Source organism: Falco rusticolus, chromosome 9 (assembly GCF_015220075.1).
Source record: "Falco rusticolus isolate bFalRus1 chromosome 9, bFalRus1.pri, whole genome shotgun sequence".
NCBI lineage: Eukaryota > Metazoa > Chordata > Aves > Falconiformes > Falconidae > Falco > Falco rusticolus.
The window spans coordinates 40965907-40993464 of record NC_051195.1 but is presented as its reverse complement, the minus strand read 5'-3'; the positions used below and the strand labels follow the sequence as shown (position 1 = coordinate 40993464).

At 57.1% G+C, this 27558-nt stretch overlaps 3 protein-coding genes and 1 non-coding gene across 6 annotated transcripts; 2 read left to right on the top strand and 2 right to left on the bottom strand.

Annotated features, from left to right (window-relative positions):
- Window positions 1–5051: 5051 nt before the first annotated feature.
- Window positions 5052–15234, bottom strand: SLC27A4 (solute carrier family 27 member 4). Of its 2 annotated transcripts, XM_037401171.1 has the most exons (14): window positions 15123–15201; window positions 13469–13595; window positions 12390–12556; window positions 11352–11746; window positions 10522–10680; window positions 10079–10148; window positions 9878–9969; window positions 9247–9356; window positions 8614–8823; window positions 8239–8365; window positions 7923–8060; window positions 7603–7767; window positions 6995–7141; window positions 5052–6742 (listed from the first exon to the last, which is right to left on the bottom strand). In XM_037401171.1, the coding sequence occupies exons 3-14, from the start codon at window positions 12548–12550 to the stop codon at window positions 6585–6587; spliced, it is 1932 nt and encodes a 643-aa protein (XP_037257068.1). In that variant the 5' UTR covers window positions 12551–12556; window positions 13469–13595; window positions 15123–15201; the 3' UTR covers window positions 5052–6584. The 2 variants fall into 2 exon arrangements, with proteins under 2 accessions (XP_037257068.1, XP_037257066.1); XM_037401169.1 differs by lacking the exon at window positions 13469–13595 and having other exon boundaries at window positions 15123–15234.
- Window positions 15235–15373: 139 nt separating this feature from the next.
- On the top strand, window positions 15374–15464 carry TRNAR-UCU. The gene is given in 2 exon segments: window positions 15374–15410; window positions 15429–15464. It is a non-coding gene; the product is annotated as a tRNA-Arg (tRNA).
- Window positions 15465–17033: 1569 nt separating this feature from the next.
- COQ4 (coenzyme Q4) lies at window positions 17034–23413 on the bottom strand. Its single transcript, XM_037401248.1, has 7 exons — window positions 23318–23413; window positions 23043–23225; window positions 22547–22643; window positions 20807–20909; window positions 19751–19880; window positions 18823–18916; window positions 17034–18198 (listed from the first exon to the last, which is right to left on the bottom strand). The coding sequence occupies exons 1-7, from the start codon at window positions 23382–23384 to the stop codon at window positions 18036–18038; spliced, it is 837 nt and encodes a 278-aa protein (XP_037257145.1). The 5' UTR covers window positions 23385–23413; the 3' UTR covers window positions 17034–18035.
- A 27-nt stretch (window positions 23414–23440) lies between these two features.
- TRUB2 (TruB pseudouridine synthase family member 2) lies at window positions 23441–27539 on the top strand. Of its 2 annotated transcripts, XM_037401243.1 has the most exons (8): window positions 23441–23553; window positions 23631–23747; window positions 23839–23913; window positions 24423–24484; window positions 24761–24842; window positions 25430–25502; window positions 25955–26091; window positions 26872–27539. In XM_037401243.1, the coding sequence occupies exons 1-8, from the start codon at window positions 23460–23462 to the stop codon at window positions 27159–27161; spliced, it is 930 nt and encodes a 309-aa protein (XP_037257140.1). In that variant the 5' UTR covers window positions 23441–23459; the 3' UTR covers window positions 27162–27539. The 2 variants fall into 2 exon arrangements, with proteins under 2 accessions (XP_037257140.1, XP_037257139.1); XM_037401242.1 differs by lacking the exon at window positions 25955–26091 and having other exon boundaries at window positions 26872–27008.
- Window positions 27540–27558: the final 19 nt, after the last annotated feature.

Below are 27558 nucleotides of genomic sequence, written 5' to 3'. Positions count from 1 at the left end.
ACAGAAGGGGCATGCCCCCATCCCTCCGCCAAGGGTTTATTCTGGAGGAAGCAGTTTAGGTTGCCATCATGTTTTACAGGGAAACGTAGTTTATAAATACAGCGGTGCCCAGTGCTACGAGGAAACATTTTATCAGAGAGCCTCGAACTGATGATTCAATTATTTTTCAATAAAACATCAGGGGAATGCACAAACAGCTGCTCGCATCCTTCCACACAGCAAGTCAAACTTCAAGGGGAACAATAGCTGGCGAAAGGGGAGCCATCGTGGAGGCGGTGACAATGGGTTTCCTTACTCGGGGCTTTGTTTGATTTCCCCGTCTCAGTTTTGAACTCCCTCCGCCGGAGAAAGGCGAGGGGGTAGGATGGGGAGAGGGGGAAGCAGGCAGAGGGGAAGGAGGGTCAGTGGGAGTTAAAGCCTTTTGCAGCCTTTCTCTCCCATTCATGTGGTAATTGGGTGTCAAGCAGAGATCAGTAAGATGGAGCCCGGCCTCTGTGCCCGGGTTAAACTGCAGCAGAAAGAAAGCGGGAGCTGAACCGATGGAGGCCTGAATGTCATTAGGGCGGGAGGAAGCCCCTCTCCCCTAGGAGCCCTTCTGCCGGGGTGCTGGGCTGGGGGGGCCGCTTCCCATTCAGGGCATCCCTGAAAGCAACCAGACAAAGCGGGAGGGCGCCTGAACAATGCCGAACCCCCAGCTCTACCTTCAATAGGGAGCTCTAAACAGGCGTTTAACCTTCAGAATAGCTGAAAGTGATACTCAAAGCTGAGGAGGTGGCTGGCCCGCGCTGTTAGCCTCTTCCTGCGGCCGAACCGGAGGCCACTTGGATGGCCAGAGGTGAGGAGGGAGGCTCTGGCCGCCCTTGCTTCCTCAGCCCCTTTGGCACCGTGCTGGTGATGTGCTGGGCTCCGTGCGGGTCATGGGAGCTGTCACCTCCAGGGCAGGATTAGGCCCCAACCCCCACTTGGTCTGGCAAGATGCTGGTGTCCCTGGGAAGGGCTGCTCAGCACCCCCAAGGACAGGGCTAGAGGAAGGCAGGGCCATACCGAGTAGGGGGATGTGGCATAGCAGGGGCCGTACCCCACTTCACAAGCCTGGGATCATTTGGCAAGGGGCCTGGGGAGGTCTGGGAAATGACCCTTTCCTGAGCCGGGGGATGTCCTGGCCTCAGGCGGTCACCATTGCCTGCGGCTCCTGGGTTGCCAGCCTGTACTGCATGACCCCAACTGCCCAAAACTCTCCCAGAGCCTGGCCTGGCATCACTTGTGCCTATAGGTGTGTTTTTTAATTAACCAGGAGAACAGAGGATCAAATCCAGGGTTATTTTGGAAGGTGGGATTTGCCACTGAAATGAGCCAAGTGCAAAAAGAGCAGAGCAGGACCCGACCCCTGCTCCCTGAGCCTCACGCCACTGCACAGCCCAGCCATCCCATGCTGTTCAGAAGCTAAGCAGCAAACAGCCCTAAAGACATTCAATTCCCTAGTGAAACCTCTCTGCTTTAAGGAAGAAAGCTGCTGTCCCTTCCCTCTACACGCAGGATGAGGAGAGGCGGCGCTCCCCGCAGACCATCATTTTGGAGGAATCCCCTGCAACACTGCCCCTTCAAACTGGAGGGGGAGAAGCCATCCCTGGCCCTGCTGCCGGTTACACAGGAACCGCTCAGGGGAATCGCATATTTCCATTTCTAAAGAGCGCACCAAAGGATAGCCCCTTCTTTAGTCCAGAATATTTCCTTGTCGCTGCTTAAAGGCAAAGGTAGCTCGCCAGCCTGCGGAGGAGTGGGTGGCTGTCATTGTTTGGGAAGACTCCAGCATGCCAAGAGTGACAGGAGGAGGCTGGAGCGATGCAGCATTAAGATTGTCACAGACTTTCTCAGCAGCAGTAATTTCACTCAGAAAGGTCCTGAGCAGCTTGCAAAGCCCCAGCCTGCATTTAGGCTAAAATACGGTCTGGTTTTACACACCAAGCATGGCCTGGCTGAGCCAGACCTAGACCTGGAAAGAGATGCTGAGTGGAAAGCAAGCTGCAGCATTATTTTTCTTGATATTGTCACCGTCCAGGATGCAAGGTCTGGGAGAAGCAGTCATCTCCGTAGTGAAAAGTACATTTGTTTTGTAAAGCTCTTTGGCTTTGCTTAAATTAATAGGCTAATAATAACCCAGGAAAGGATTTTAATGTTTTCTTAACCTTATGCAAACAGCTTTTAAAGTATTTTAATTAAAAAAGAATAATACCTTGTACTTTATATATAGTACTTTTATCTATATGCAGCTGTTGAGCCAGACTAGCGTATTGATCAAAGGAGAGAGATGTCTTGCAAGGTGTCTCTAATTACAGAAAGAGGATTCAATTAGCTTCTTTCTTAAAGTCAACAAATAAAAAGAAATTGAAAAAAAATCAGACTATGCTTAAGCACTGGCTACTTCTAGCCAAACACCTTTCTGCTGGAAGCATTTTGTCCCAGCATTGATCCCAGGCTCGGTACCGCACTTGCACTTGTATTCCTGGTCCAAGAGCTTGAGGGATGCTTGCACCTAGGCTTTGTTCTTCCAGAGGAGCCAGGACTTTAAAAAGGCCCTGGGATTTCAACCCAGAGCTGACAGCCAGCGGAAAAACTCTTAATTGGTGTAGCTGAGTTTTGCGGGGAGTCTCAAAGCATCGCCAAGTGCGACACAATCCTCCTCAGTAAGGACAAACAGCGCAAACAGTGAGTTGTCCCGGGCCACCGGATCTCCAGTGGGGACCAGAGCCGCTACTTTTAACCCTCCCAGTGCTGCAGCGCTGCCAGCATCATCACCAGGCAGGGTGGCTCCTTGCAGCATAACTCACAGCTGTGAGCACTCCTTCACGGGGGTCCCCTCTCCCTGGGAAATCTGGCACGGAGCCAAGTCTGTGTGGCACGTGCATGCCCCAGCCCTCTGGCACAGCACCATGCTCCATCGGTACCACTGAGCTCTGCAGGTCTCCTCCATTGAAGGCCTGCAGATCAGAGCCCTCCATGCGGTTTGCTGAGCTGTTTCCCAGCCATTCAGCATCCCCCATCCTGCCAGAAGAGGAGCTCTCCCCTCGGGGCAGGGGCGGGGGCCATCCTGCTCCTCTTGCCTGCACCCTGTAACTACAACCTTCTTCCTCCTCACAGCCGGCTGGGAATGCAGGGCTTGGGGTGAGCTCCCAGCCATGCTCCGGCCATGTCCCAGCCCCTCGGCTGTGTCAGCACCAGCAAGGGCTAAATCCTGCTCCTTGCATGGGCCTCAGCTGTGCTGGTAATACCCATCCATCTCCAAAACCCAACAATACAAGCTGGTATCCACTTGCTTGGGCTTACTTGCAAATAAATAACAGCCATACTTCCACAAGCTTCCAAAGCTATTTGCATCTGGTGCCCTGAATGCAGAATTTGCCTGGCTTTTTGAACCTGACCTGCTGTCAGACAGATGGAAACACAGCGCTGGGCCTTGCCCCGCAGCCCCTCTCCCTCCAGAGCAGCTTTGCGTGCAGGGCAGCACAGCCAGCTCCAGGAAGGGAGCGCACCTGTATCCTCCTGTCATCACTTCAGACCATTCATCTCCAGATGGCAACTCCCAGGGCTAGCATCGGGGAGCCCAAGCTTCCACCTGTTCCCTTCAGCAGAGGGCTGGGGGAGGCCAGGCGTTCAGGATGCTGCCCACCACCTACCTGGCACAACGAGGTGACCTCAGTGCCGCCAAAGGTCCACCAGGCACAGGCTGTGGTCAGGAACCTGAGTGAATGGGAATGCCAGTGCCTGGGATCGCCCCTGGCCTCACACCCAGCACAAGCATCTGTACCTGAAACCTCCTCTCCACCCCAGGCAGGGTCTGACCTATCCCCTGCATGGGTAACCCCCAGCTCCCAGCACCCTATGCTGCCCCTCCCCGCTTCCCAGGGCTCCGAACCCCCTGGGGGGCTGTGAGACCCCAGGGGAGCCCCTGAAGACGTCCTCCCTGAGGCAAGACGTTTGCCGAGCTCAGCCTGCCCTCCACCGGCAGCTGCGAGCGGAACAGTGTCCGAAAGTGGGACTGGAGCATCTGCAGGGGTGGCATCCATCACTGTACACCCTGCACCAGCCCCTGAGGCCAGGGACACCCCCAGGCCCCCACATATGACCCCCACACCGGCAAAGCCACCTCATTTGCAGGCTGAGCCCCACGGGCACTGTAGGGCTGTGGGGACGAGGCCTGTTTTCCACTGAGCTGGGGGCTGCTTTAGGACAGGGGCTGTCCCAGGAGCTGTGCCCTTCCAGGAGCAGTGGTGGAGCACACTGCTCCCATCCTCACCTGGAGCTGGCTGCAGAGCCCTGACACAGATCCGAGCTGGGGCATGCCCAGAGTCACTGCGTCCAAGAGACTGAAAAACTAAAATTGAAGCTTTTAGCTTAGAGATGCTGGAGAAGCCAGCAGTTTGAAGGTGTCCAGAGGTGCATTTGGTATAGATGTGGATTTCCAGCACTTTGCCCACAGTGTGTCCCACCAGGCAACACACTTCACCCTGGCTCATGCAAGACATTTCTCCCTGGTACACATGTGCCACGCAGGAGCTGGTTTCTCCTGTCCCCAGGGTTGGATGCAGTGGGTCTAAAAGACGGTTGTAGGAGTGAGCGAACGGCAATGACTACCAAAAAATTTGTCTGCGAGGGTAGAAATGAAGTGGGAGCTTAAGCGTGGCCAAACAGAGAGAAGCAGCAGGAAAAGGAAATTGGGAACAGGAGGGGCAAAAGAGCCAGATGTGCCAGGACAAACAGGGAGAACTGAGACAGGACAAACTGCGATGGCAACACTTGAGTACAGGACCAGGAGAAGGGGTGAGCGGGGAGTTGGTGGAGGGGTCTGGGAAGGGTCTCATCAGTAGGTTGTTTTCACACAGTCATCAAACCCAGCAGTAAGGGGCTTGGCTTTCCCCTGCTCCAAGACAAGCTAAAGTCTGCCCAGGGAGGTCACACTTTGGAGTGGCAGTTCCCACTTCCCAAACTGGCAGAGTCCCTCACCTCCCCGCACAGAACAGGACTGCACAAGGAAAAGGTAGCAAACTCCAGCATAGCCCATACTCGCATTTAATAGTGAGGACAGGACAGACTGGGGCAGGCAGGTACGTTGGTGCAGAAGCACAGCTAGAAGAGCAGACACACCCTGCCCTCACGAAAGACAGACGTCATTTTAGGGATTAACCCTGCTAAAAGCATAAACCCAAATAATTAAAAAAAAAAAAAAAGAGAGAGAGAATAATAAATCCCAACCCATAGTTTTGTCTGGAACAGAGGTTTCTGCACGGTCTCCGAGGAATGGAATCAGACATTGCTGCTAAGGCTGTTTCACGTCAGACAATGTGGGGAATTCACATAGCGAAGTCAGGTGTTCAACATGGACATTTCAGTTCAGGACCCGTATCCTGCAGTGGAGATGGGAAGGGATGCGGAGCACATGAAGTCAGGCTTTCACAGAGACCACCCTCTGGAGGACTTTCTCTCCCCTAGGCAAGTTGCCTCCCATGTTCAGGGCACAGATATCACAGCAGGAAGTCCCCAAGAGCTGCTCCATGGTGCTGAGTACGTCTAAGCAAAGGCAAACCAGGCCCTTCATCCCCACTCTCCCACCTGCTTTCTGCAAGGAAGAAGGTGCACAAAACAAGGCTGCATCCACAAAAGGTGGAAGTAAGAGACCCAGAGAAGTGTCTACAAGATAGTGGGGTTCACTCATGTCCTTCACTAGGAAGCAAGGCCACAAGGACATACGTGGTTGCATCCACACTGGAAGAGGAGAATCAGTCCCAGATGAGTGTCCTGTCTCCCTGTGAGAGAAAAGGGCTCCCCAAGAGAGGACAGGTCTGGGCTATCCCTCCACCTACTGCACAAACCCGGGACACATTCAAAAGTACAGACAATAAATTAAGATTGAAAAAAAAAAAAAAAGTCAGCGTGTATAATATATATATATATATAATGTAACGTGCGTGTGATTGTGAAAAATAGAAATGTCATCCCCAGGAGAGAGCAAGGCACAACAGAAACACATCCCTGTCCCTCTCCTGAGCCCAGCACTACCCTGCTCCCGATTCACAGCAGAACCACACCAACGGGGCCATGCAGGGGGACAGGGGTTGCGCCTGGCACCCAGCTTCCCTCTGCCAAATGGGGCCTTGTGCCAAGGAGGAACTGGCTTCTTGATGGAGGAGTGGGGAAAAAGCCTAGCACTGGTCCCTTCATGACCTTCACGAGGAAGGGTTGCTGCAGGCAGGAAAAGGGAGGGAAAGACAGGAAAAGCAAAATGGAATAGCAGGGGCACCCCACACCTCCTCAACTGGCCAGAGCCCTGCCCCTCCCATGGCACAGACCACCACCGCTGTACCAAGTGGAAAGAAAATAAAGCCATAATAAGTCTATGCTTTGGTATGTAACCATCCCCCTCCCCTTGGTCCCCCCTGTGTTCCCCCCAACCATTATCTGTAAAACTTGTCAAATAAAATCTCTAGCGTGCCTTTATATTGCTTCCTGAACCTTTTCTTCCTCAGCGCCTGCCTTGCCCCCCTCTCCCCAGCAGGATTCAGGGAGGTGCCTTGCTTGAGCCCCACCGGTTACAGCTTCTGCTCTCCCGACTGGATCCTGCTGAACGCTGCCTGGTCCAGCGGCAGGTAGCAGCCCTGCCTGGAGTCCAGGAAGTACAGCCTGTCCTTCACCAGCGCGGGGTCGAAGCCCTGCTTCCGCAGCTCCATCTTCTGGAACTTGTAAGTGCCTGGAGTGGGGGGTCAAGAAGGAATGAGGGTTCACTGGCTGCACACACTCCCATGCCCACTGCACTTGTGCTGCCCCAGACCCAGCCTCACACCTGCCCACCTGCACAGCACCAGAGGACCTGGGTACAGGCTCCATGGGGCAGAGGGGCTCCATCCTGACCCTACCACAGACTGGGCTCCATCACCGTGTTTCCCCCCCAGGGGCTCCCACCAGTTCCGTGCCCAGTGCGAGCACACATGCCATGGCTCACTTGTCTTGGAGACTTCGTGCAAGAACCGTAGGAAGATGGGACGTGCGTACAACGGCAGGGCCTTTTTCAGCTTGCTGGCAAAGTCTTCTAGGTCACAGGAGTTCTCTGGGTCAGCGATGGCTGCCATTCCTGCCTTCCCTTCAATTCCTAAAAGGCAGAGAAGAAGGGAGAGCACTCAAGACAGACTGTTCCTGTAGCATCATCTCCCCCTTCCCCATACCAGCAAGGCCTCTGGTGCAGACCCGGCTTTGTACAGAAGTGCTGGCACATCCAGCTGTCAGCGGCTGTGTCACCGCCCTGCGGCTAAGGCTACTAGCGACACCCTGCGGTCATGGTCACCTCCTCCCAGAGGAGGCACTTGTAGCTGGTCCAGAAAAGACACAGGGCCCTTCCAAACCAGCCAGAATCAGACCAAAGCTTGAGAGAAGGGGGAACCCTCTGGATTCTGCTAGGCACATCCCCAGCAGCCTCTTCCCAGCTTGCCCACGGGGCGCCTCGGTCCAGCCTCTTGCAAAAGGACACGTCGATCCGGATGTGCAGGACACACTCACATTCAAGTGCCAGAGCCCTGCCTGCCTCCCCTGATTGTCCTCTTCCCTCTCAGCTACCTGGGATCTCCACCCCATAAACCACCACGTCCGTCAGGTTGAGGATGCGGCTCAGTGTCCCCTCCACCTCTGTGGTGGAGACGTTCTCCCCCTTCCAGCGGAACGTGTCCCCAGTGCGGTCCCGGAAGTACATGTAGCCGTATTTGTCCATCACCAGGACATCCCCTATAGGAAAGTCAGGAACAGGCGAAAAATGAGATGTCAGAGGAGCCAGGAGCAACCAAGCATCTCAGGGCAGTGCCATGAGCCTGGGACAGCCCCCACACCCAGGCACCCTTCTCCTCTGCTCTCAGCAGATGGAGGGGCCCTGCTTGCTTCACCTGTGAGATAGGCAGTGTCCCCTTTTGTAAACACGTCCCTGGCGATTTTCTTGTTGGTGGCCGACTGATTCAGGTAGCCGTCAAAGTGCTGCAAGGGGTTGCTCTTGACAATGCGTCCCACCAGCTGGCCCGGCTCCCCTGCAAGGAGAAAATAGGGGATGAAGGGGGGAAGCAATCACCCACACCCAAGCAAAAAGGGTGTCTAATGGGGGTGGCAGGGTTTAACTGAGCAGACTCAAACCTAGGAAAATTATCTAGAAGTATCAGGAAAGACTTGCACAGAGCTGAGGAGACTTCTACCTGTGGCTGCCCTCACCTGGTTTGCAGGAGATACAGACACCATCTGGCCCCCGGATCAGCTCCATGGTGTCTTCATCCACCCTCACCAAGCCGATGGGGTACACACCTGGTAGGATCCTGCTGTTGAAGCCACACGACCCAACCTAGGACAGGAAGAGCTCAGAGCTGTGGGAAGCAGGGACATCTCTCCTGCCCTGAGCCCACTGTGCACGCGCATCCAGGATACCACATAGCCACCAATGCACAACAGCCAAAACCCCTCCAGGCTGATGGCAACCCACGACAAGCCTCTTGGGACAAGAAACCAGGAGCAAACAGCCCATCTGGGTTTCCAACCCTGCTCAAGCCAGCAGGCACTCTGTGGGACATGGGAGGTTGGTTGGAGCCTTACGTTGTTATCAAAATTTCCCAGGCTGCAGTTGCACTCTGTAGCCCCATAGAACTCAGCCACCTGGGTGATACCAAAGCGGGCCATGAACTCCCGCCAGATGGAGGCACGCAGCCCGTTGCCCAATGCCATGCGCACCCGGTGCTGCCGCTCCACCTCCTGGTATGGCTGGTTCAGCAGGTAGCGGCAGATCTCCCCGATGTACTGCACAATCTGTGAGGGACGGAGAGGAAAGATTCACTAGGACCTGTCTGACAGGCCCCCAGTTGTTTGCGGTTCAGGGCAGGTAGGAATGGCACAACATGCCCCAAGTCCCCTAAAGAGGCCATGGTAAAACCCAGGAATCCTGCCAGCTCATTCAGTGCCTGCCCTCCCCTGGTTAACCCACTCCTCCAGGCCATGAAACTTATCCAAGATCTCCTGGCTAATGCTGGAGCCCGGGAAGGGCTTGGACACATGGAGTTACCACCCCAGGTGGGAAGGACACACCCCACCACCTTGGAAGGTGGTTTGGGATGGATGGGCAGAACCAGTCTGGGCCTCCCGCTCTTCCAGCAGCTGGGCTCTCCCCAGCACCACATAGATGCCCAGGCTCCGTTCCCCACTCCCAGATGGCCCCTTGCCTCATGACCTCACCGTGCAGTTGTATTTCACGCAGTCCTCCCAAAAGTGTGAGGCTGAGAACTTCTTGCGGATGACAACTGTCATGCCCTGCAGCAGGCACTGCCCGATCCCCACGATGTTCCCTGCGGGGAGGCAGGCAGGGGAGCCCTCAGTCCCCAGGCACCGCCAGCCCAGCCTGCCTGGGGAGAGGCCTGCCAGGGCAAGGTGGACACCACATGCTGGCTCACACCAGATGGGTGTTCAAAGCCCCCAGGACAACAGGCACCGGTGATGAGACATGTGGCAGTGAGATCTGGGGTGCTGCTTTGCACCTAGACATCCCATCACATCTCAGCCAGGCAGGCAGGCACCACTTCCCCTTCCCCCCTTGACTTTCCATGGGGACGCAGTAAGGAGCAGCTATACCAAAGCCAGGCTAGGAGCTGGGATAATGCCCCCCCGCCCACCTCCCAACTCCAAAGATCAGCCAGATCGATTCTTGGCTCGCAGGGGAAAAGTGGAAAGCCTCAGTCAGACACTGCCAGCAGCAGTTAGCTCCTCTTTGGCATGGAGACTGCTGCTACACCAGCCTTCAGCCTTCCCTGGGCTGGGCAGAGGGGAAGAGATGGCTCCAGCATGCAGGGCTCTGTACGGCACACATTACCTGCAGCGTGGTAGAGCGGGAGGCAGTCATACATCACATCGTCGGGCCTCATGCGAAAACCATAAAAAACCAAGCTGCACATGCGGAAGTACCTGGGGTGGGAGGGTGAAGAGGCACATCAGCAGCAGGGCCAGCGGCGCTGTGCTAGGACAGGGCAGAGCTCAGCCCCATCCTCCCCCAAGCCCATGTCCACGGCCTTACCGGCAATTCACCACAATGGCAGCCTTGGGCAGCCCTGTTGTCCCAGAGGTGTAGATGTAGAAGAGTTTATCTGGAAAGCAATGAGGAGACAACGTCATATACCCAACCTAGGAGCTGGCTGAACCTGGAGAGGGGGACAAGTGACATTTACACACTCTGCTTGTGCCAGTTGAGTCAAAACTTTGTTATGTGACAGCACCAAGAACATGCTGGGTTTACCCTGGGCAGATCAGGTGGTCTGTTGGACACATGGAGGGCACAACAGGATACTGCTCCATGCAGGGCTGGGCTTCAGGCACCAGCGTAAGACCCATCCCAAACACCTCATGCCCTGCTGCAGACATCTGCAATCAGCATCCCAAGCAGATGTTCTTGCCAATGTTGAACCAGCTGATTCACAAAAGCACCGCCACGAGTCTGGCCCCCAAGAGCTGACCACGTACCAAGAAAGCCCTTATCAGGGGGGGTTGGCTGGTGCCCCTGGGCCATTTTCAGGAGGGGATCCAGGTGTTTCGCACCAGGAAGCACAGACTTGGGGCTTCCTTCCCCAGACCAGAAGAGATGGATAGATTTCTCCAGGGAGGGCTGCACTTCCTGCATCGCTGAAAAAGCAAAAGAGGGGAGATGGAGAAAAACCACAGGGTGGTTACAGCACAGAGATTCCCTGCCCTCCCAGACGGTCTCAGGGAGACGCTGCCCCAGGTAGCAGTACCCTCACTGTACTTGGCAGACCCCAAAGGGCCGACAACCATCCCAGGCAGATGTTGTTCCCATGACTAACAGCTACTGGGGCCACAGCCCAGGCCTCTTTAGGGACCAGAAGATCCTGTTCTCCACCTCTCCCCAGCCAAAACCTCTTTGGTGCCAAGAGGTCTGTTGACACCATCAACCTCAGAGGCGTGGACTGAAACACGAGGATCTGGAGCCAAGGTGTTGCAGGGATGTGGCTAAGAGCCACAGAGAGCAAGGGGAGGCTCAGCCCATGCAGCAGGGCAGGCTCAGCCCAGAGGATGGACCTGAGAGGCACAAGCAATGATCCTCACACCCAGGCTGGCCTGCTTGGGAGCCAGACAGCACTGAACTCCAGATCCTGCCCGCTGTCCAAAGGGATCAAGAAGAAAAAAAACAACCAACAAACAAATCCAATTCCTGGATAATTCAACTGTCCACTCTTCTAGATCCCTGCTCTGTGGTGGGCAGGAAAGGAACACTAAATCCATAGACACCCCCATCTACAGTCCAATGCACCCCGATGCATCTGCCTGCCCCTCACCTTCCATCATCTCCACTCCAAAAACCACAGCCTTGGAGTTGGAGATGGTGATGCAGTGCAGCAACGCCTCCATGCGCAGGTGAGAATTCACAAGGGCAGTCTCCACCCCAATCTTGGCCAAGCCAAGCCACAGCCCCACATACTGATTGCAGGACTCCATGAAAAGGGCCACCACGTCACCAGAGCGGAAGCCTTGGCCATAGAAGAAATTGGCCACGCGGTTGGAGTACTCATCCAGCTGCCGGAAGGTCCAGCTCTCGCCTGTGCCTTGGAAGATCAGTGCTGTCTTCTCTGGATACTTGCTTGCAGTCTTCTGGAAAATCTTGGCAATTGTGTTCTTCGCCTTCACATGCCTCCATACCTGCCACTTCACCCGCAGCAGGACCAGCCCCGTGCTGCCAAAGGAAGGGGAGCATGAGGGAAGCTGCTCAGTGACCCCTGCAAAACCACTTCCTCCAGCAAAGCCAGCAAAGCATGAGGACCTTTCTAGGAGCTGCAACAGCCCAGCACTGCTCCAGGCCCTATTCTAGCTCAGCAGCAGCTCTCTGTGCTTCCCTGAGCAGCATGGACATAGGCAGAGCTCATCTACAAAAATGCTTACAGCCAGGAACGGATGGAGGCCAGGGAGAGATGTGCCCCAATCAAAGGGGCATCTTTGAGCCTCGGGTGCTCTCCAAGAGATGGCACCACTCCCTCCCCACAAATCCTTGCCAGGCTGGCACAGCCTGGTACCAGCTCAGAACTGACCCTGCACAAACACCTCGTGCCACGCCAGCATCTTTAGGGACAGGGTGAAGTACAAGGACAGTCATTAGACTTCAGAGCTCAGCTGAAATCTATCTTTCCCGTGAAAACTTTGCCCAAGAGTTTGGAGCCGCCCAGGCACAGCAGAGAGAGATCTCCTTCCAGCCAGTCTGGGTGCCAGCAGAAACCCAGGGCTGTGCAAGGAGCTGGGGACTGCACTCACAAACACACCGGGGCAGAGCAGTGGGCTGGGGGGAGGGTGGATGGTTGGTCCATCCCAGCCAGGACACCTACGTGACGTCCCTTCGTATCGTCTTGATGAATATGAGGAAGAAGTCCCATCCGCCAGATCCCAGGTAGAAGATGAAGAGAGCGGGGATGGCCTGGGCCCAGGACAGCTCCAGGCTGACCCTGAAGAACAGCAGCAGTGCCGCAAAAGCAGCCAGACGCAGCATCGTGGCCTGCAGAGGGAGAGAGAAACCACGGCCATCAACCCCCACACGCTGGACTTGGTGATAATGAACCCATGGGCGGGGGATGCATTAGCAGCCCCCAATTTCCTGGATGAGGTCCCTGAGTCATCACTCCTCTTGGTAGTGAGGACATAACCCAGTAGCCCAGAGCTCCCACAGATGTAACTTTATCAGACCTTGGAGATGGCCTCCAATTAAACCACCAGCACGGCACTGCTTGGTGCCAGTCGAGAGCCTGGCTATTCCCTCTTGGGGAGCCACATCCTGCACACGAGCCAGGGGCATGGCCACGCCTCAGCAGTGTCAGATGCAGGATAAAGTCACTTCATGGATGAGGGAGTGGAGTCATGGCAGGAGACCTTGTGCAGATGTTTGGCAGGCACCAAGGTGGTGCCAGGCAGGGCTGGCTCAGCCCCTCACTCCCAGCCTGGCAAGGCCCCGCTCCAAACTCCTCCCTACCCCAGGGACCCCCTGTCCTCATAACTGAGGTCTCTGAGGCCTCCAGCACCAGCTCTGCTGCACACCTGGCTCCGGGAAAGCCAGCATGGCTGGTGGGAGAGCACAGCTTCACCCACTTCCCAGCACAGCTCAGACAGGAACAGGGACAGGAAACTCAGTCCTTTGAGCACTGCTTGTGTTTGCAAACCCTCGTGTCGGCAGGCAGTTTCCTGGCCTGACTGTGCTGGAGACACGGCCAGAGCGGGTTGAGGATGATGGCAATCACAGGCATGCCCTGGCCAGGCTGGAGTGGGCAGAACAAGGGCTTTCACTGCTGCCAGGAGTGCCCAGACCCCTGCCCCATGGCCTGTGGACAGCAACAGAGTCTCTGGTACTTATCCCCTAAAACCAGTATCTCTGTCCCCATCCCAAACACACCCCAGATGTGGCTCTAAGACTCACAGGAGACTGTGATCTAGCAAAGGCTCTTTTTGGGTGACAGCATCAAGCAGAGGAAAGGGACAGCAACATGAGCCTCGCAGCTCAAGGGCTCCTAGATAAAACTGGTCCTTCCTGGCATGGACATAGGCTGAAGAGGAAGGAAATATTCATGTCATTTCCCTTTCCCTCTTCAAGGATTCCCTGCTCAGAAGCTGGCAGCCCTGAGTGGGCTGTGCCACAGCCGGCGGGGCCAGAAGCCACGCTTTTGGCTTTCCCTCTGCTCTGTGCAGTTCAGGGAGCCTCTGTGGATTTGGTACGAGACGCTGGCAGGGTGGCAGCCAAGGCAGCACCACGTGTCCCTGTGCCCTGGCATGTCACGCAGGCTGTCTCACCTCTGAGCCGTGCCACCTGCCACCGGCAGCAGGCTGGGATGCACCACAGCACAAGATGCTGCGGCTGGGTGAGGGCCTGGGGACATCCTCCCGCCCACAGCCTCTGCCTAGAGACCCCTGCCCGTGCCAGCAGTCTCTGAGCATTCTCCATCAAACAACCCCCAGGCCTGAGGTCCCACAGCACAGTCCCACAGCCTTTTAGCAGGGCAGGGCCCACTGCTTTTCCGCCTAGGAGCCTCTCTCTGCAGCTGAACAGGGCAACCCTCAGATCGCCAACAAACTACCATGGCTTGGCCGAGACCTGGGCCTTTCATTGCACACTGACACCAGCCAGCCAGCCGTGGAGAGCCAACAGCATCTCCCACCAGAAGGCAAGACAGACCCAGGCAGGCCCCTGTTATCCTGTTCACATCTCTGCCTCACACCGGCATGCCCGGTGCCTCCCGCAGAGAGACAACCAGTGCATTAGGAGAGATAACCGCTGCGAGATTGCAGAGATAACCGGTGCGTTACTGCCAGAGACCTCCAGCCCTGCCGTTACGGATTCAGGTCTTGTCTAGCTGCATCAGCACAGGGAAAATTAAGACCTGCCAGTAGCTCCACAGCCAGCGGGCAGGAAGGCAAACCACAGGGATCCATCACCCGGGGGCACAGAGACCCGAGGAGAGCCCGGGGAGCAGGTCACAGCGAGGGGGTGACAGGCAGGTGACCCGGCTCCAGGAAGCCCCCGCGCTAACGGTCAAGCTCCAGGGACCGGGAGATGCCCGGGGCACCTCTCCAGCGTGAACAGCTGGGGGGCACCTGTCCCCCCACCTGGCCCTGCGCAGCGTGGCGGGGGTGCGCCCACCGGTCCGGGGGACGGACAGCGCGGGTGAAACTGGGGGTGTCCCCCCCCCTTCCCTCTCCGTCCTTCCCCGGAGCCGGTGGCACACCCGCAGACGGGAGGGCGAGCGGCACAGCCCCTGCCCCACCCGATGGGGGCAGAGGGGCCGGGAGGGCCGCGCACCGGGACTGCAGCAGGGCCCCCCGCCCCGGCACGGCCCGGGGAGAGCCGGGGTCCGCGGGGCAGCCCTGCAGCCCGCTGAGACGGGCCCGGTGCCTCAAGAGGGGGCCGGGGGGCTGAGGGGCCCCGGTGCCGCCCGCAGGGCCTCGGCGACCCACGAGGAGACCGTGGGCCGCAGCGGCCTCGCCCGGCCGCCCGCGGGGAGGCAGCGTGGCCGCCGCGGCGGAGCCAGGGCGGCGCCGGGAGGTCACGGAGGGGAAGGACGGTGCCGCGCTCTTACCAGGCTCCTGGGCGTCCGCTGCGGCCCGGCCACCTGCACCGGGAGCGGGGCCGGGAGCGGGACGAGGCCCGCCCCGCCGCTGCGGCACGGGGCGGAGCGCACAGCGCGGCCCGCCGGGAGCTGTAGTCCCGCCCGGCGCCACCGGCCCGGCCCCGCGGCAGCGGGTGCGGTCCTGGACAGCGGAGGCGCGCGGGGCGGGGCGCGGGGCTGCGCGGCGGTAAGAGGCGGTGAGGGCGGCGGCGCAGAGCGAGGGCTCTGTGGCGCAATGGATAGCGCATTGGACTTCTAGCGTCGGTGACGGAAGTCATTCAAAGGTTGTGGGTTCGAGTCCCACCAGAGTCGCTTTTTTTGCCGCCGGGACGTGGCGATGGCTCCCGGGGGTCCGCACCGGGCCGGGGGCGCCGCCGCTACCGCCGCCCGGGAGCCCGCCTGCCTCGCCGTGGAGCGCAGCCACCCCCTTTTGGGAGCGGGGCAGGCTGCAGCGCGGGAACGGGGGCGAGAGCACAGACCCCCGTGGCGAGAGGGGCTGCGGGACGTGCCCACCCGGCGATTAATAAATGTGCCTCGATCCCAGCAGTTTCAGCGCGGATCGGCAGCAGCGGCACCTCCTCCAGCGGCACTGCATCCCCACACGGCCCCAGCAGCAGAGGCACAGGCTGCTGCGGGTGGCGGTGGCAGAGCTGCCACTTGTTCACAGCAAATACATCCCCCACGCAAGAAAAAGCATTTTCCAACGGCTTGTGTCTCAGCTGCCAACACCCCTGCTCCCCCTCTGCCCCCGCCGCCTTCCTTCTCACAGGCTCCACAAGCGATGGCTGTGGTGAGCCGGAGCCACGGTGGCAGTTAAGCGATGCATTGAGCAGATGCGGTTTGAATTTACATTATGTGCCGTTCCCGTGGCGCTGGCACCAGCCACCAAGCCCCACGTGGCTGCACCAAGGCTGCACGGCTGCTGCCGGCGGCCCGAGCGCTGCGTGGCCACACTCAACAGCCCAACATGCAGCAAGATCCTCTCTCGCGGCCATCGTTTCGCAGCTTCTGGAAGTGACGAATCTTTGCTGCCCTTCAGTTTAACCGCCCCAAAGCTGGGACACATTTCTGATGCAGAAAAGCATATTTCTGACCTGTTTTAGGACCAAAGACTTCTTTCATCTTGACCAGTGCAATAGGACAGCCCCTGCTCTGTGCACCTTACCGGCAGCTGAAGGATGTATTTATATTATATCCTTTATTATCTGCTTGGTATAACTCTGGAGGCCAAGGGGAAGCATGAGCCTTGTTTTGGAGAAAACCCCAAAGTCTGGCTGGTGGGTGTGGGGGGAGAAGTTGAAAATGGGGAGCTGGGGGGACAGGAGGGAAGCCAGTCCCTCTGTCTCGGTGCCTGCTCTTAAATGTAGCCCAAATCCCAAGAGTTCTGCCAGACTCAGCCTCCTGGGATGGAGCAACTTGGATGGAACAGCCCGGTGGCACTGTCAGTCCCTGCTCCTGCCCATCTGCTATAGCATCCCGACAGAGACTGGGACAGGGCCGGCAAAGCTCATAGCGGGGCAATACCATGTCACCCAGCTGCCACCAAAGGACCCTAGTTAGACCACCCCCTTCCTCCCCCTGGAACCAGGATCTCTTTTGGAAGCCCCCAGCCTTGCCCCTCTCCTGCTCTGCACCGCAGTTTTCTTCTGCCTGGGCCTTCCTGCAACGACCACCAAAAGGAGCCACACAACAGCCCAGCACCCCCAAATCCCACCTGGAAAGATGTGGCTCTGCAGCCCATTTTGTGGCCCAGTCCCCAGCCATCATCGCACACTGCAGACAAAGCACAGCAGACCCCTGGGAGCCAAAAAGGGGTGAAGTTTCACATCAGATCGCGCCCTCAGAGGGGCAGATGAGGTGGAAGGAGGGGGGGTAACCAGCCACAAGCTCCACCATGGATTTTATTAAGCAAGAAGGAACTTCAACAGCAATGCCACACGTAAAAAGAGCCCTCAGCCTTGTGGCGCTCTGCCCTCGCATCCGACAGCTCTGCTCTCCAGCTGCTGGCAGTCTGGAGCCCTGTTTAATTAACCCAGACAGCAATCAGCTCCCAGACACAGCGCAGCCAGCCGCTGTTTCTGCACTTTCAGGATTCAGCCTCTTATTCCTGATCGCATCATTTTGTTGCCCAAGGAGGGGACAATTCCTATTGAAAACCCAGCACAATCACATGGATTTCAGCATTTTTTGATGGGAAGGGACTGCAGGGAGACACAGCAAACTGGGATTGGCTCTGGAACAGCCCATCCAGCAGGGGTAACAGCCAAAGGTATTTCCCTCCTGCTCCTGTGGGCATGCAGTCACACACTGCCTAGTCTCCAAGGCATGAGGCATATCCCATATGACCCATCAGGACACCAGTTAGGCACCAGTACAAGATGGGATTTCACTGTCAGATACATCACACTGGCTTGTGGGCTGCTCTGTAAATCACTGGTTTAGCTCCAGTCCAGGGCAGCCGCAAGACTTTAAGCCTCGATCTTCCCAGGGAGGGTGGGAACAGGGATGTACCTACACAGCCCTTGAGCTGCAGAAGGCCAAGATGGCAGTTTGCTCCCAGCATTTCGGAGCATCAGTACTGAAACGCTGCTGCCAGGGGACCCGAGAAGCCAGACCCAGTTGGCAAAGGCACAGCGGGCCTTGCCACTCCTCCACTGAATCACAAACAGCAGGGTCATGTTTTCTCATGGCACAGCAAGGTGCAACTTGGCCTCTACCAGCAGGAGGGTGCCAGCTCTCAGTAGGAGCAAACGGAGCCCTCAGGTCGGTGGCGGCTGGCAGCAGAGCCACGCTATGCTCCTGGGCAGGAGGAGATGGAGCACGGCAGGGGACAGCTGCTGCCTGCCAACGGGGATCCCCTGTCCCCTGCCAGTACTGGAGCTGTCACACTTGAACGGCTGGGGGAGGGAAGATGCCGATCTCCTCCCGCAGAGAATCCACGGACTGCTCCCAGCGCTGCTCATAGTAGACGTTCAGGATACAGGTGGCATTGAGCCCACTCCGAACTGCCCAGGGAACCAGGTCAGTGGCCAGGACCTGCAGCTTTCTGGAACAAACAATATAGATAGGAGGTGACAGTTTTGATTTCCATGTTTTGTTTTTGATTTCCTTCTCCAAGTCCCCACTGCAGGTGGACACCAAACACATGTACGTTGTACCCTCTGCCCTTCTAGCATCCCTCCTCCTTAACTCACATGGGAAACTGAGGCACAGAAGAGGATGGTGTGTCAGGAAGGTTACAGTCAGCAGCAAACCCAAGACCAGAACTCAGGTTCTGCAGTCCCCAGACTGTGCTGGGCCACCAAAACAGATGTGCCAGGGCAGGGAATGCCCATCAGTGTGGTGAGGATCCTGCTGGCCCTCCACATGTGCCTAGCCAAGGGCAGTCAAGCCCAGGCATTGCTCCTCCTGCCTGGCACAGGAGATGCAGTGCCAGAAGCACATGAAGCAACAGGTTCTGCTTCAGGGTCCAGGCAAAGCCCTGCCTCCTGCTGTCACTGCTTCCCTGGGTCGTGGGGACAGAGCAGCATGTTCACATGAGGGACCCCTGACTGACTCCCCCCTGCAAACTACCAGCGTCCCCTCTCTGTCCCCAGAGGACACCAGAAAGCATCACCCAGGCTGGCGTGTCCCCAGAGCAGAGACTCCCTCCTCACCGGCTGGCACCTACCGTGCGTCAAGATGGATGGGGCCAAACACCGCTCCCAGGACACACATGGGCAGCCCTGTTTGCACAGCTTCGAACCACTTCACCACGACCTCGCCTGGGGGGAGCAGGGAGGCTGTGAGTGGGCAGGGTGCCCGGGGCAGTGGTCCCGCAATGCAGGCTGCACCCCCGGCCCCTTCCTGAGGGTGGCTGTGCACCCGCCCCTCCGCCTCCATGGCAGCGCTTAGGAATGCTTCCTAAGGCTGGCGGTGGCCTCAGATGAGCCTTGTTGTGCACCACCCACCCAGGAGAGACGTCACAGGGCCCCCGGGGGAGCAGCACCCCGCAGTCGGTGCCTGGTGGGCTCGGGAAGCACCTCTTAGGCAGGCTGGCTCCCTGCGGACCTTTGGCAGTGCAGTTGCAGAAGCCTGACCCCCCCCGAAGCTCTCCTGTCTCGCGGCACCGGGCAGACCTTTAACAGACACTGCCAGGGCTCAGCAAAGCCTGTGAAGGGAACTGGCACGCCGGTTCCCACAGGCTCACCAGCAAGGCTCGACCTGTGACTTCCTGTTGAGTCAGACGCAAAACGAGGGCAAAGGACACGGAGTCACACAGATCAGGAACAGCCAGGAACCCCCTGCTCCTGCCTTCGCTGGGAGCTTGCGAAACATCCCGCCCTCCCTGCCAGGCAGCAAACACCCACCCACCCACCCACTGCCTGCACCCAGGGCTCAGGCAGAGTATCTCCCAGCAGGGGAAAGGTGACATCCCGTGGCCTCTCAGTCACCACAGAGCCAGTGATGCAGGACAGTGGTGATGCAACACCCCCCCAGCAACCTCGGCTGTGGATTGAGGAGGCCAACCAGCCCAGCCTGCTCCATTCCTGGAAGAGGCAGCTGAACACTGCCAGTGGGGTTGGGGAGCGCAGCCCTCTGACCGCGCTACTGATCACCTAGGATGTTGGTTGGCATGCCCAGGAGCGTGTGCATCATGTCATGGATTTCCCGGTACCGCTGGATCACGTACGCCAGCTCTTCATCATCAACAAACTTGGACGGCATCCGAGTGTCTGGAGAAACCTTCTACAAATCCAAAGAGGTTCAATTCAGCCCTTTCCACACCTCAAGTTTGTCCTGGTTTTGGCTGGGATAGAGTAATTTTCTTCCTAATAGCTGGTATAGTACTGCGTTTTGGGTTTAGGATGAGAATAACATTGATAACTCACTGGTGTTTTAGTCGTCGCTATGCAGTGCTTATGCTAAGCCAAGGTCTTTGCAGCTCCTGATGCTGCCTGGCCAGCAGGGAGGCTGGGGGGCACCAGAAACTAGGAGGGGACACAGCTGGGACAACTGACCCCGACCAACCAAAGGGATATTCCAGACCACATCACGCAATGCTCAGCATATAAACTAGGGGGAAAGCTGGCTGGGGGGCTGCTCCTCGGGAATAGGCTGAGCATTGGTCAGTTGGTGGCAAGCAATTATTTTTCATTTGCATCACTTTTTTTTCCTTAGGTTTATTTCTCTCTTTTTTTGTTATTCTCCTTTTCATTACAATTACAATTCTTATTATTTTATTTCAATTATTAAATTGTTCTTATCTCAGCCCATGAGTTTTCTTACTTCTACCCTTCCAACTCTCTCCCCCATCCCACTGGGGGGGGGTGAGTGAGCAGCTGTGTGGGGCTGAGCTGCCGGCTGGGGTTAAACTAAACAACGTTTCTGGCCTCGTTCTTTAACGCACAGCAACACGAGGTCCCCTCCATCAGCGCAACTCGTAGCCCTCAGTGATGGGTGTCAGTGTCATTTACACAGACAAAACCCAGGGACTTCACAGCACTGGTGACAAATCCAGCATCACCCAAAACCCAGCATCTCATCCCATCTCCCTGATTCCCTCTCATTCCTGGAGGGTTCTCCACGGCTCTGATCTCCCTCTGAAGTGCGTCCGTGCTCCTGGCACAGGGGTCAGCTACAGCCGTGTGCACCCTACAAAGCCCCACACTCACGTTGTCCTCCAAGAAGCGGACGTATTCTCGGCCCAGTGAGCCATCCGGCAGCCCCCGCAGCTTGGCCATGTTCAGGGTGGAGAGACGGATGCGAGGCCGTTCCCTGAAAGCAAAACACAGGTCAGCGAGTCTCCCAGTGACACCCTCAGCAGGGGGTCCTGGGCAAAAGGAGCTCCTGGAAACACCCTACCCCCTGCCCCTGCCCTTCCTGGGCACTCTCCTTGCCGGGATCCTGCCTGCTTGCTGCAGAGATAGCACCATCCTTGTTTCTGTTGCTGAGGCTGTGACACAAATTGCTTCAAGAATCTACCTGAAGCCTTGGCAACAAAAAAGTTCTCACCTCACACCCCTGCAGCAACTCTGGTTGGAACCAGTGTCCTCTGCACCAAAATGCTGTTGCTGTGTGGGCTGCTAGCCAGGCACAGCCCCCAGGAACAGCCGGCCCCGGGGGAGCAGAGCTCTTTAGTGTCCCTGCAAAGCAGCCAGAGCTTCAAAGGAACAACCCTAAAAAGTGGAGGGAATTTGTTCTGAATACAGGTTTAATTTCTCTCCTGCTCAGGCTTTCATTGCCAGCCACGTGGCTGCCATGCATGGCAAGGTCTCCTCCCTGGGTTGTTGGCAAACAGGTGCCCCACAGCCCTGGAACTAAACAAAAGCCCTTTTATTTCCATGCACAGGATAAATTTTTCCCATGATAAAAGCCCTGCAGTGGATCCAGGAGCTGCTCAGCTCTTGGTGCGGAGATGCCAGGGAGATAAGCAGGACAAGCAGCAGTTTCACCCTGGCTGCTGATGTTTCCTTGTGTATTTGGTGTCAAAGGGGCCTCAGCAGCTTGGGGGATAAAAAAAAAAAAAAAAAGGATTTGTGTGCACAAATCGACCCCTGCAAATCCTTGCAATACCATGAGGCAGGGAGCAGGCGGGGCGTCCCCCTCTCCCCAGGCAGCTCCTCTGGGCCTCAGCCCCATCCTGGTGCTCCGCGTGCTTTGCTGGGTCAGCATCTGGAGCCAGGATCAGGTTGCTCTGCACAAACACATGGCAAAAGGTGGCTTTTCGCCAGGCCCTTCATGGTGTAACTCAATTGATACACAAGTGGCAGGAGTGATACATAACAAGAGGCAGGGAAAAGGCAAGCAAACTAGCAGTAAGATCTTGGTTAAAAAGAGACTCATGAAATCCCTCCCGGTCCTCAGCCTTGCTGTGCTTGACAAGTCCCTGCAGACCCAGGAGCAAAAGTGATCAAGTCTTAACAAGGAAGACAAGAGGAGGCCTCATTTCACAGCTGGGGGAGATGCCACAGGTGCCAGGAAAGAAAATACGGATGTGAGGAAGGAAGAGGCAGACCAGTGGAGACGAAGACTCCGACACAAGGAGATGCAGAAGCAGGTGCAAGGGAGAAATCCATGGACATGGTGGGTTTTCATTGCTGCTCAGCATCCATGTCCGTGGATTTCTCCCTGCGCTTGCTGCTGCATTGCCTTGAGCTGGCACCTGCCAGTTCCAGCAGCGAAGCATAACAGACAGACAGTAGCACCCGCAGCAGGCTGGGCCCAGCGCCTGCTGGCCTCTTGGGATCATTAAAAATACAGTAAAATGAACAATCTGGAGGGTCAGAGTTAACAAAATGCCTGTGCTGCTTTCAAGCTGGGAAGGCAGGGATCTCCCTTCATGGGGCCCAAGGAATGTGCTTGCCCTCGTGTCTCCCCCCCACCCACGCGGCGGGGGATGCAGAGGGACGCACTGGAGGATGCGGTAACCTTCAGGGTGCTGTTTCATCTTGTCTCGCAGTTTGGGCAGGGCAAAGCAGCCTGTGGTCTCCCCAAGGACTGCCACCATGTCTGAAAGAGAGACCAGAGAGTGACACCAGGGCGGTTTTGGCTGCACCCGGCTGCCCTCGGTTGGCAGGCGAGGGAGCAGGGCAGAAAGCCTTCGGCTGGGAGCAGGCAGGGAGCCCACGGCAAGGCAGGGAGCCCATGGACCCCAGGGATCTTCAGCCTCAGAGCTGCTCTGCCCCAGTGCCGCCGTCCGGGCCCGGGATGCAGGAGTGGGCACGAGGCCCTGGGGACAAGCAGAGGGGCCTGGGTGGCACGATGGGTCGGGAGCCGCTGGGCTTTGCCGGGGGGTCCCCACGGCCTCTCTCCCGCAGGCCCCTGCCCGCGCCAGATCTCAGCCCCGCACTGGCCCCGTTACCGAGGGTCGCACCCGACAGCAGGAGACATGGGGCCCGCCCGGCTCACCGTGCCTGTAGGGGTCGGCGAGGGCCACGAGCGCCGAGCCAGCGGCCAGCAGCGCCTTCTGCAGCGGGCTGGTGGGGATGTGCCCGGGGTACAGCCGGTAGTACCCTTCCTCCTCCTCCTCCTCCTCCTCCCTGCCGCGTCCATCCCGGGCCCGCGGCTCGCTGCGGCTCAGCCAGGCGCTGCCTGCGGGGAGCAGGGGCTCAGGCACCGGCCCAGCGGGCCCCAGTGCCCACGGCCCGGGCCCCCCTGGGGCTGCCCGCGAAGGCGGCACTTGCCTGGGGAAGAGGGACCCGCCCGGAGCAGCGAGGCCCCCGCCCGCCGCAGCAGCCGCAACGGCAGCATGGCCCTCCTCGCTCGGGCACTGGCGACTGCCCCGGAAGCGCGCGGCGGGGCGGGGCGGGGCGCAGCGGGGCCGCCATGGCGGGGCCTAGCGGGCTCTTCGCCGTCTACAAGCCGCCGGGAGTGGCGTGGGGCCGCGTCCGTGATGCGCTGGAGACGCGGCTGCTGCGCGGTGAGCGCGGGCGGGGGCCGGCGGCGGGACCCCCCCGGGGCTGCCGCCTCCCGCTGACCGCCCCCGTTCTCTTGCAGAGCTGAACGCGGCGCCGGGCCGCCCCCCGCGGCACCACGTGCGCTTCCTGCCGGTGCCCGCCGGGGCCCCGGGGCTGGTGGCCGCCAGGGTGCCGCTGCTGGCCGACCACCCCCTCGGTAAGGGCCGCGCCGGGGCCGGGGCCGGGACCGGCGGGGGGAGCCCCCGCGGCGGGCGAGCGGACCGGCCCCGGCGCTGTGTCTGTTGCAGTGCGAGGGCCGCGGCTCGGGCGGCTGAGGATCGGCGCGGGCCACCGGCTGGACGCGAAGGCCTCGGGAGTCCTCGGTGGGTGCGGGGGGCGGCCGGGCAGGGGGTGCGGGGGGGCCGGGCAGGGGCACCCGTGCCGGAACACCGAAGAAACGATCCAAGGAGGCGCGGGCCGGGCCGGAGATCCCCCCCGACCCCGGCAGACGCGGCTCTGCTGCGCGCCCGCGATGGCCGGTACTGCTCCCCGATGGCTGGTGCTGTGCCCCCCCGATGGCCGGTGCTGCTCCCCGATGGCTGGTGCGGTGCCCCCAATGGCCGGTGGTCTGCCCAGTAGCCCCACCGCCAGGGTGGGCACCGCGAAGCGCTCGCCCTGCAAGGCCCCACGGGAAAGTCCTGGGGGAACCCATGGGCTGGAATGACAGGCAGCCCCCTGGGGGTCTCGGGGGTCCCCCTGCCCTGCCCAGATGTGGCTCCCGATGAGACCAGGCCCTGGCCAGGGTGAACGGGAGGAGCGTGCAGTGTGGGTAACTGCGTGCCAGGACCTTTCCACGTGGCTGAGTAACGGGTTCCTGTCTTGTTTGTTCCAGTTCTGGGCCTGGGCCACGGGAACAGGCTGCTCACCGACTGGTACAACTGCCACCTCACCAGGGTAGGTGCCCCGGGATACTTGAGCGCAGTCACACACAGGTTCCTGCCCCATCGCCCCGGCATGGCCCCATGATGGTCATCCACGATCTTCTTGAGAGCTTGCCAGGATCCGGAATGTCACCCTTCACGCCAGCACGCGGCCATGCGAGTGGAGGCCGCCGCTGTCCTGTGCAGCGCTGTCGTGGCCCACACCTCCTCACAGCTGCGTGGCAGAATACTGCTGTGCAATCGCTTGGTGTATTTCTGTGATAAATTGCACCCTTTGCTCTCCTTCAAGGTTTACACTGTTGATGGGCTGTTTGGTAAAGCCACTGATGACTTCTCAGACACAGGGAAGCTAGTAGAGAAGACAACGTTTGGTAAGAAACTGAATCGATGTGTTTTGTTTTTTTTTAAAACCCCAAAACCAGAACACCAAAGAAACAGCATGCCAACTGTGAAGTGCTGAACCAGGTAAGCTGCGCAATGATAAACGGCACACTACATGCTTTCTAGTTGTTATTTTTACACCATGTGCAATCCTGATGTTGTAGCCCACCTGCTCTGAATAGAACCACCAGGCACACACAAAGCCTGTGTGAGTTCCGACCACTGCGGTTGCTGCCGAATGGGTGGGACCCAGATTGCTCCTTAGAGGTAGCAGTTAGAAGCTTTCATTCAACGAAACTCTGCAAACACCCGATAAGAGAAACCGGAGCCAACGTCTTGGAAGCAATTAAGTGAAATAATCCTTCCCTTTGTAGCCCAGTGCTGTGCTGTTCGGTGCATTGCCATGGTACAGCCGGGAGAAGCGACTCTGCTCAAGCCGCCTGTTGGTGCTTCTCATCAGCCTGTTGGGGTGTGACTGCCAAAGGGACCGGCATGTCCTGGCGGCACGCTTCGGGCTGCTGTCTCTTTCTGCTTTCAGGATGGATAATTGAGACTGTTTCTACCTCAATATTTGCAGATCATATCACAAGGGAGAAGCTGGAACGGATTCTTGCCGTCATTCAAGGAACAAATCACAAGGCCCTGGTGATGTAGGTACCCAGTGGGGAAGTGCAGCTGACTTGCTCTGCCTGCCATGTGCTGGTCTTTACAACAAATTAGACTATTTTGTTTGCTGTAATTGAGGTCTTTAGAGCTGAGAGTGGTAGACCAGCATAGGGAGAAGCTACTCAGTGCTCTGTAATCTGGTGAGACGGTGCTGTTAAGTGTCCTTCTTGTGTCCTGAAATACCCAGCTATTTTAGGACCTATTAGCTACATTAGGGTCTACAAAAAAGTCTTGTAGACGTGACCAAGTACCTGCCTCCCAAACAGTGCTACTCTACTGACAGTACGCAGACCATTAAGATGTACGCAAATACTCAACACATATGCAGTTTTAAGAATAAAAATCACAACTTTGCTTTATTGGGGGCAGAGATGTTTTGAATCCCATTGGAGAGAAGAACTAAATGTGTGCGCTGCTCCCTTTTTTCTTTTTCCAGGCATTCTCACATTGATATGAAAACACAAGAGGCATATGAGCTGGCTATCAAAGGCTTGATTCGCCCCATGGGAAAAAGCCCCCCGATAATCACAGCAGTCCGATGCCTCCAGTTCGCACCTCCAGAATTTCAGCTAGGTAGGACTGGTACAAAATGTACCAGGGAAGTCTGGGCATATGGTACGGCAAGTCAGTCAGTAAACATCAGTTTCTTATTTGTGATTTAATGCAAAAAGAGTTGGTGGGAGCTTTGTATGAGCTCATAACTGGTAGCCCCTGCAGGAAATGTAGTGATGTGTAGTTTCCAAAGTCACGAAAGCATCTCCTCGTTAGATGAACTTTTCAGTGCAGCGGAAGGATTTTTTTTTTTGGTAGGGCAAGATCTGGAACCCTCACAGTGCTGAAGCTGCTATATAGTACATCAAGCCAGCTGTGCACCTAGCTCATAGGTTTTTCCCTGCCAGTTCCAGATCCAAGACTGAGGCAAGAAAATTTGCATAACGAATACCTGTGGGGCAAGTGTCTTCCTTATCCTAATGTTTCAGTGTAATACACTTCAGTGTTGGGTGATTTGTTCTTTTCTTGATGTGTGTTTTGCTTTCCTGCAGCCAGTCTCCCACTCCTCATAAAATATATCTTATTAAAAAGGTCCCTTTTCTTATTCGCTTTGAATACCTAAATTCCTACACCACTCTCCTGTATCTATGGGTTTGTTTTCTAAAACAGTGACTCTGGGAGGGGCTAGGGCACCCTGCAGTACTCCAGAAAATCATAATCCACCCATGCTGTATCTTAAATAGTCTCTTCTACCAAACCAGTTCCTTCAGTGTAACTGTAAGTGATGTCTGGATTTACAGACAAGGTCTGAGTTTGTGTCAACACTTCGCTTCCTCTGAAACAATCTCTCTGTCCTTCTAGAAATGCACTGTTTGCATGAGACTCAGCAGTACCTCCGAAGAATAGTTCATGAGATTGGTCTGGAGCTGAAATCATGTGCCGTGTGCACGCAAGTGCGAAGAATACGCGACGGTGTTTTCACGCTGGATGATGCTCTCCTGAGGAGCCAGTGGAACCTGCAGAGTATACAGAATGCGATTTGGAACTGTCAGCTTAAAGTGACAACAGAGTTAGAGAAAACACTAGGCCATCAAAGTAAAAGTCATCTTCATAAGTTGGACGTGGACATGGCCCACGCTGCAGACAGCTGAGCGTGTGGCAATCTCTGCAGCACAAGAACACAGCTCATGCTGACAGCATGGTGTACAGCAGAAGGAAAGAGGTTAATTGCAGTTCACTTCCACCCTTTCCTTGAGATGACTTTAATCAGAGAGGCATTTTTTTCAGTGACAAGCTGTATAATTTTTTCTAAAGCACCGCAAACGGTTCATTAACAGGAGCTGGCTGTGCCAAAATTCCTCTTGACTTTGGGAACATGTGGTTGCTAAGGGATAGAAAAACCCATCCCCAAATTGTTTAGCAGCAGGAACTAGACAGCGTCTTAGAGAGCTGTATTCCCTTGGTTGCATGGATTTGTTTGTTCCTTGCAACTGGCAGCATAACCCATCCACTATATGGATTTTATTTTCCCTCTGTTGTCCTAGAGTA

Excerpts from the sequence above, each read along its gene's own strand:
- SLC27A4 (XM_037401169.1), bottom strand. The coding sequence starts at position 12,550 with ATGCTGCGTCTGGCTGCTTTTGCGGCACTGCTGCTGTTCTTCAGGGTC. Across the intron at positions 8,366-8,613 it reads TGGGAAATTTTGATAACAAC|GTTGGGTCGTGTGGCTTCAA; the intron begins GTAAGGCTCCAA and ends TTCCTGTCCTAG. Across the intron at positions 7,768-7,922 it reads GGACACTGCCTATCTCACAG|GGGATGTCCTGGTGATGGAC; the intron begins GTGAAGCAAGCA and ends ACTTTCCTATAG.
- COQ4 (XM_037401248.1), bottom strand. The coding sequence starts at position 23,384 with ATGCTGCCGTTGCGGCTGCTGCGGCGGGCGGGGGCCTCGCTGCTCCGG. Across the intron at positions 22,644-23,042 it reads CGCCGACCCCTACAGGCACG|ACATGGTGGCAGTCCTTGGG; the intron begins GTGAGCCGGGCG and ends TCTCTCTTTCAG. Across the intron at positions 20,910-22,546 it reads GAAGGTTACCGCATCCTCCA|GGAACGGCCTCGCATCCGTC; the intron begins GTGCGTCCCTCT and ends TTTTGCTTTCAG.
- TRUB2 (XM_037401243.1), top strand. The coding sequence starts at position 23,460 with ATGGCGGGGCCTAGCGGGCTCTTCGCCGTCTACAAGCCGCCGGGAGTG. Across the intron at positions 23,748-23,838 it reads GCTGGCCGACCACCCCCTCG|TGCGAGGGCCGCGGCTCGGG; the intron begins GTAAGGGCCGCG and ends TGTCTGTTGCAG. Across the intron at positions 24,485-24,760 it reads ACAACTGCCACCTCACCAGG|GTTTACACTGTTGATGGGCT; the intron begins GTAGGTGCCCCG and ends CTCTCCTTCAAG.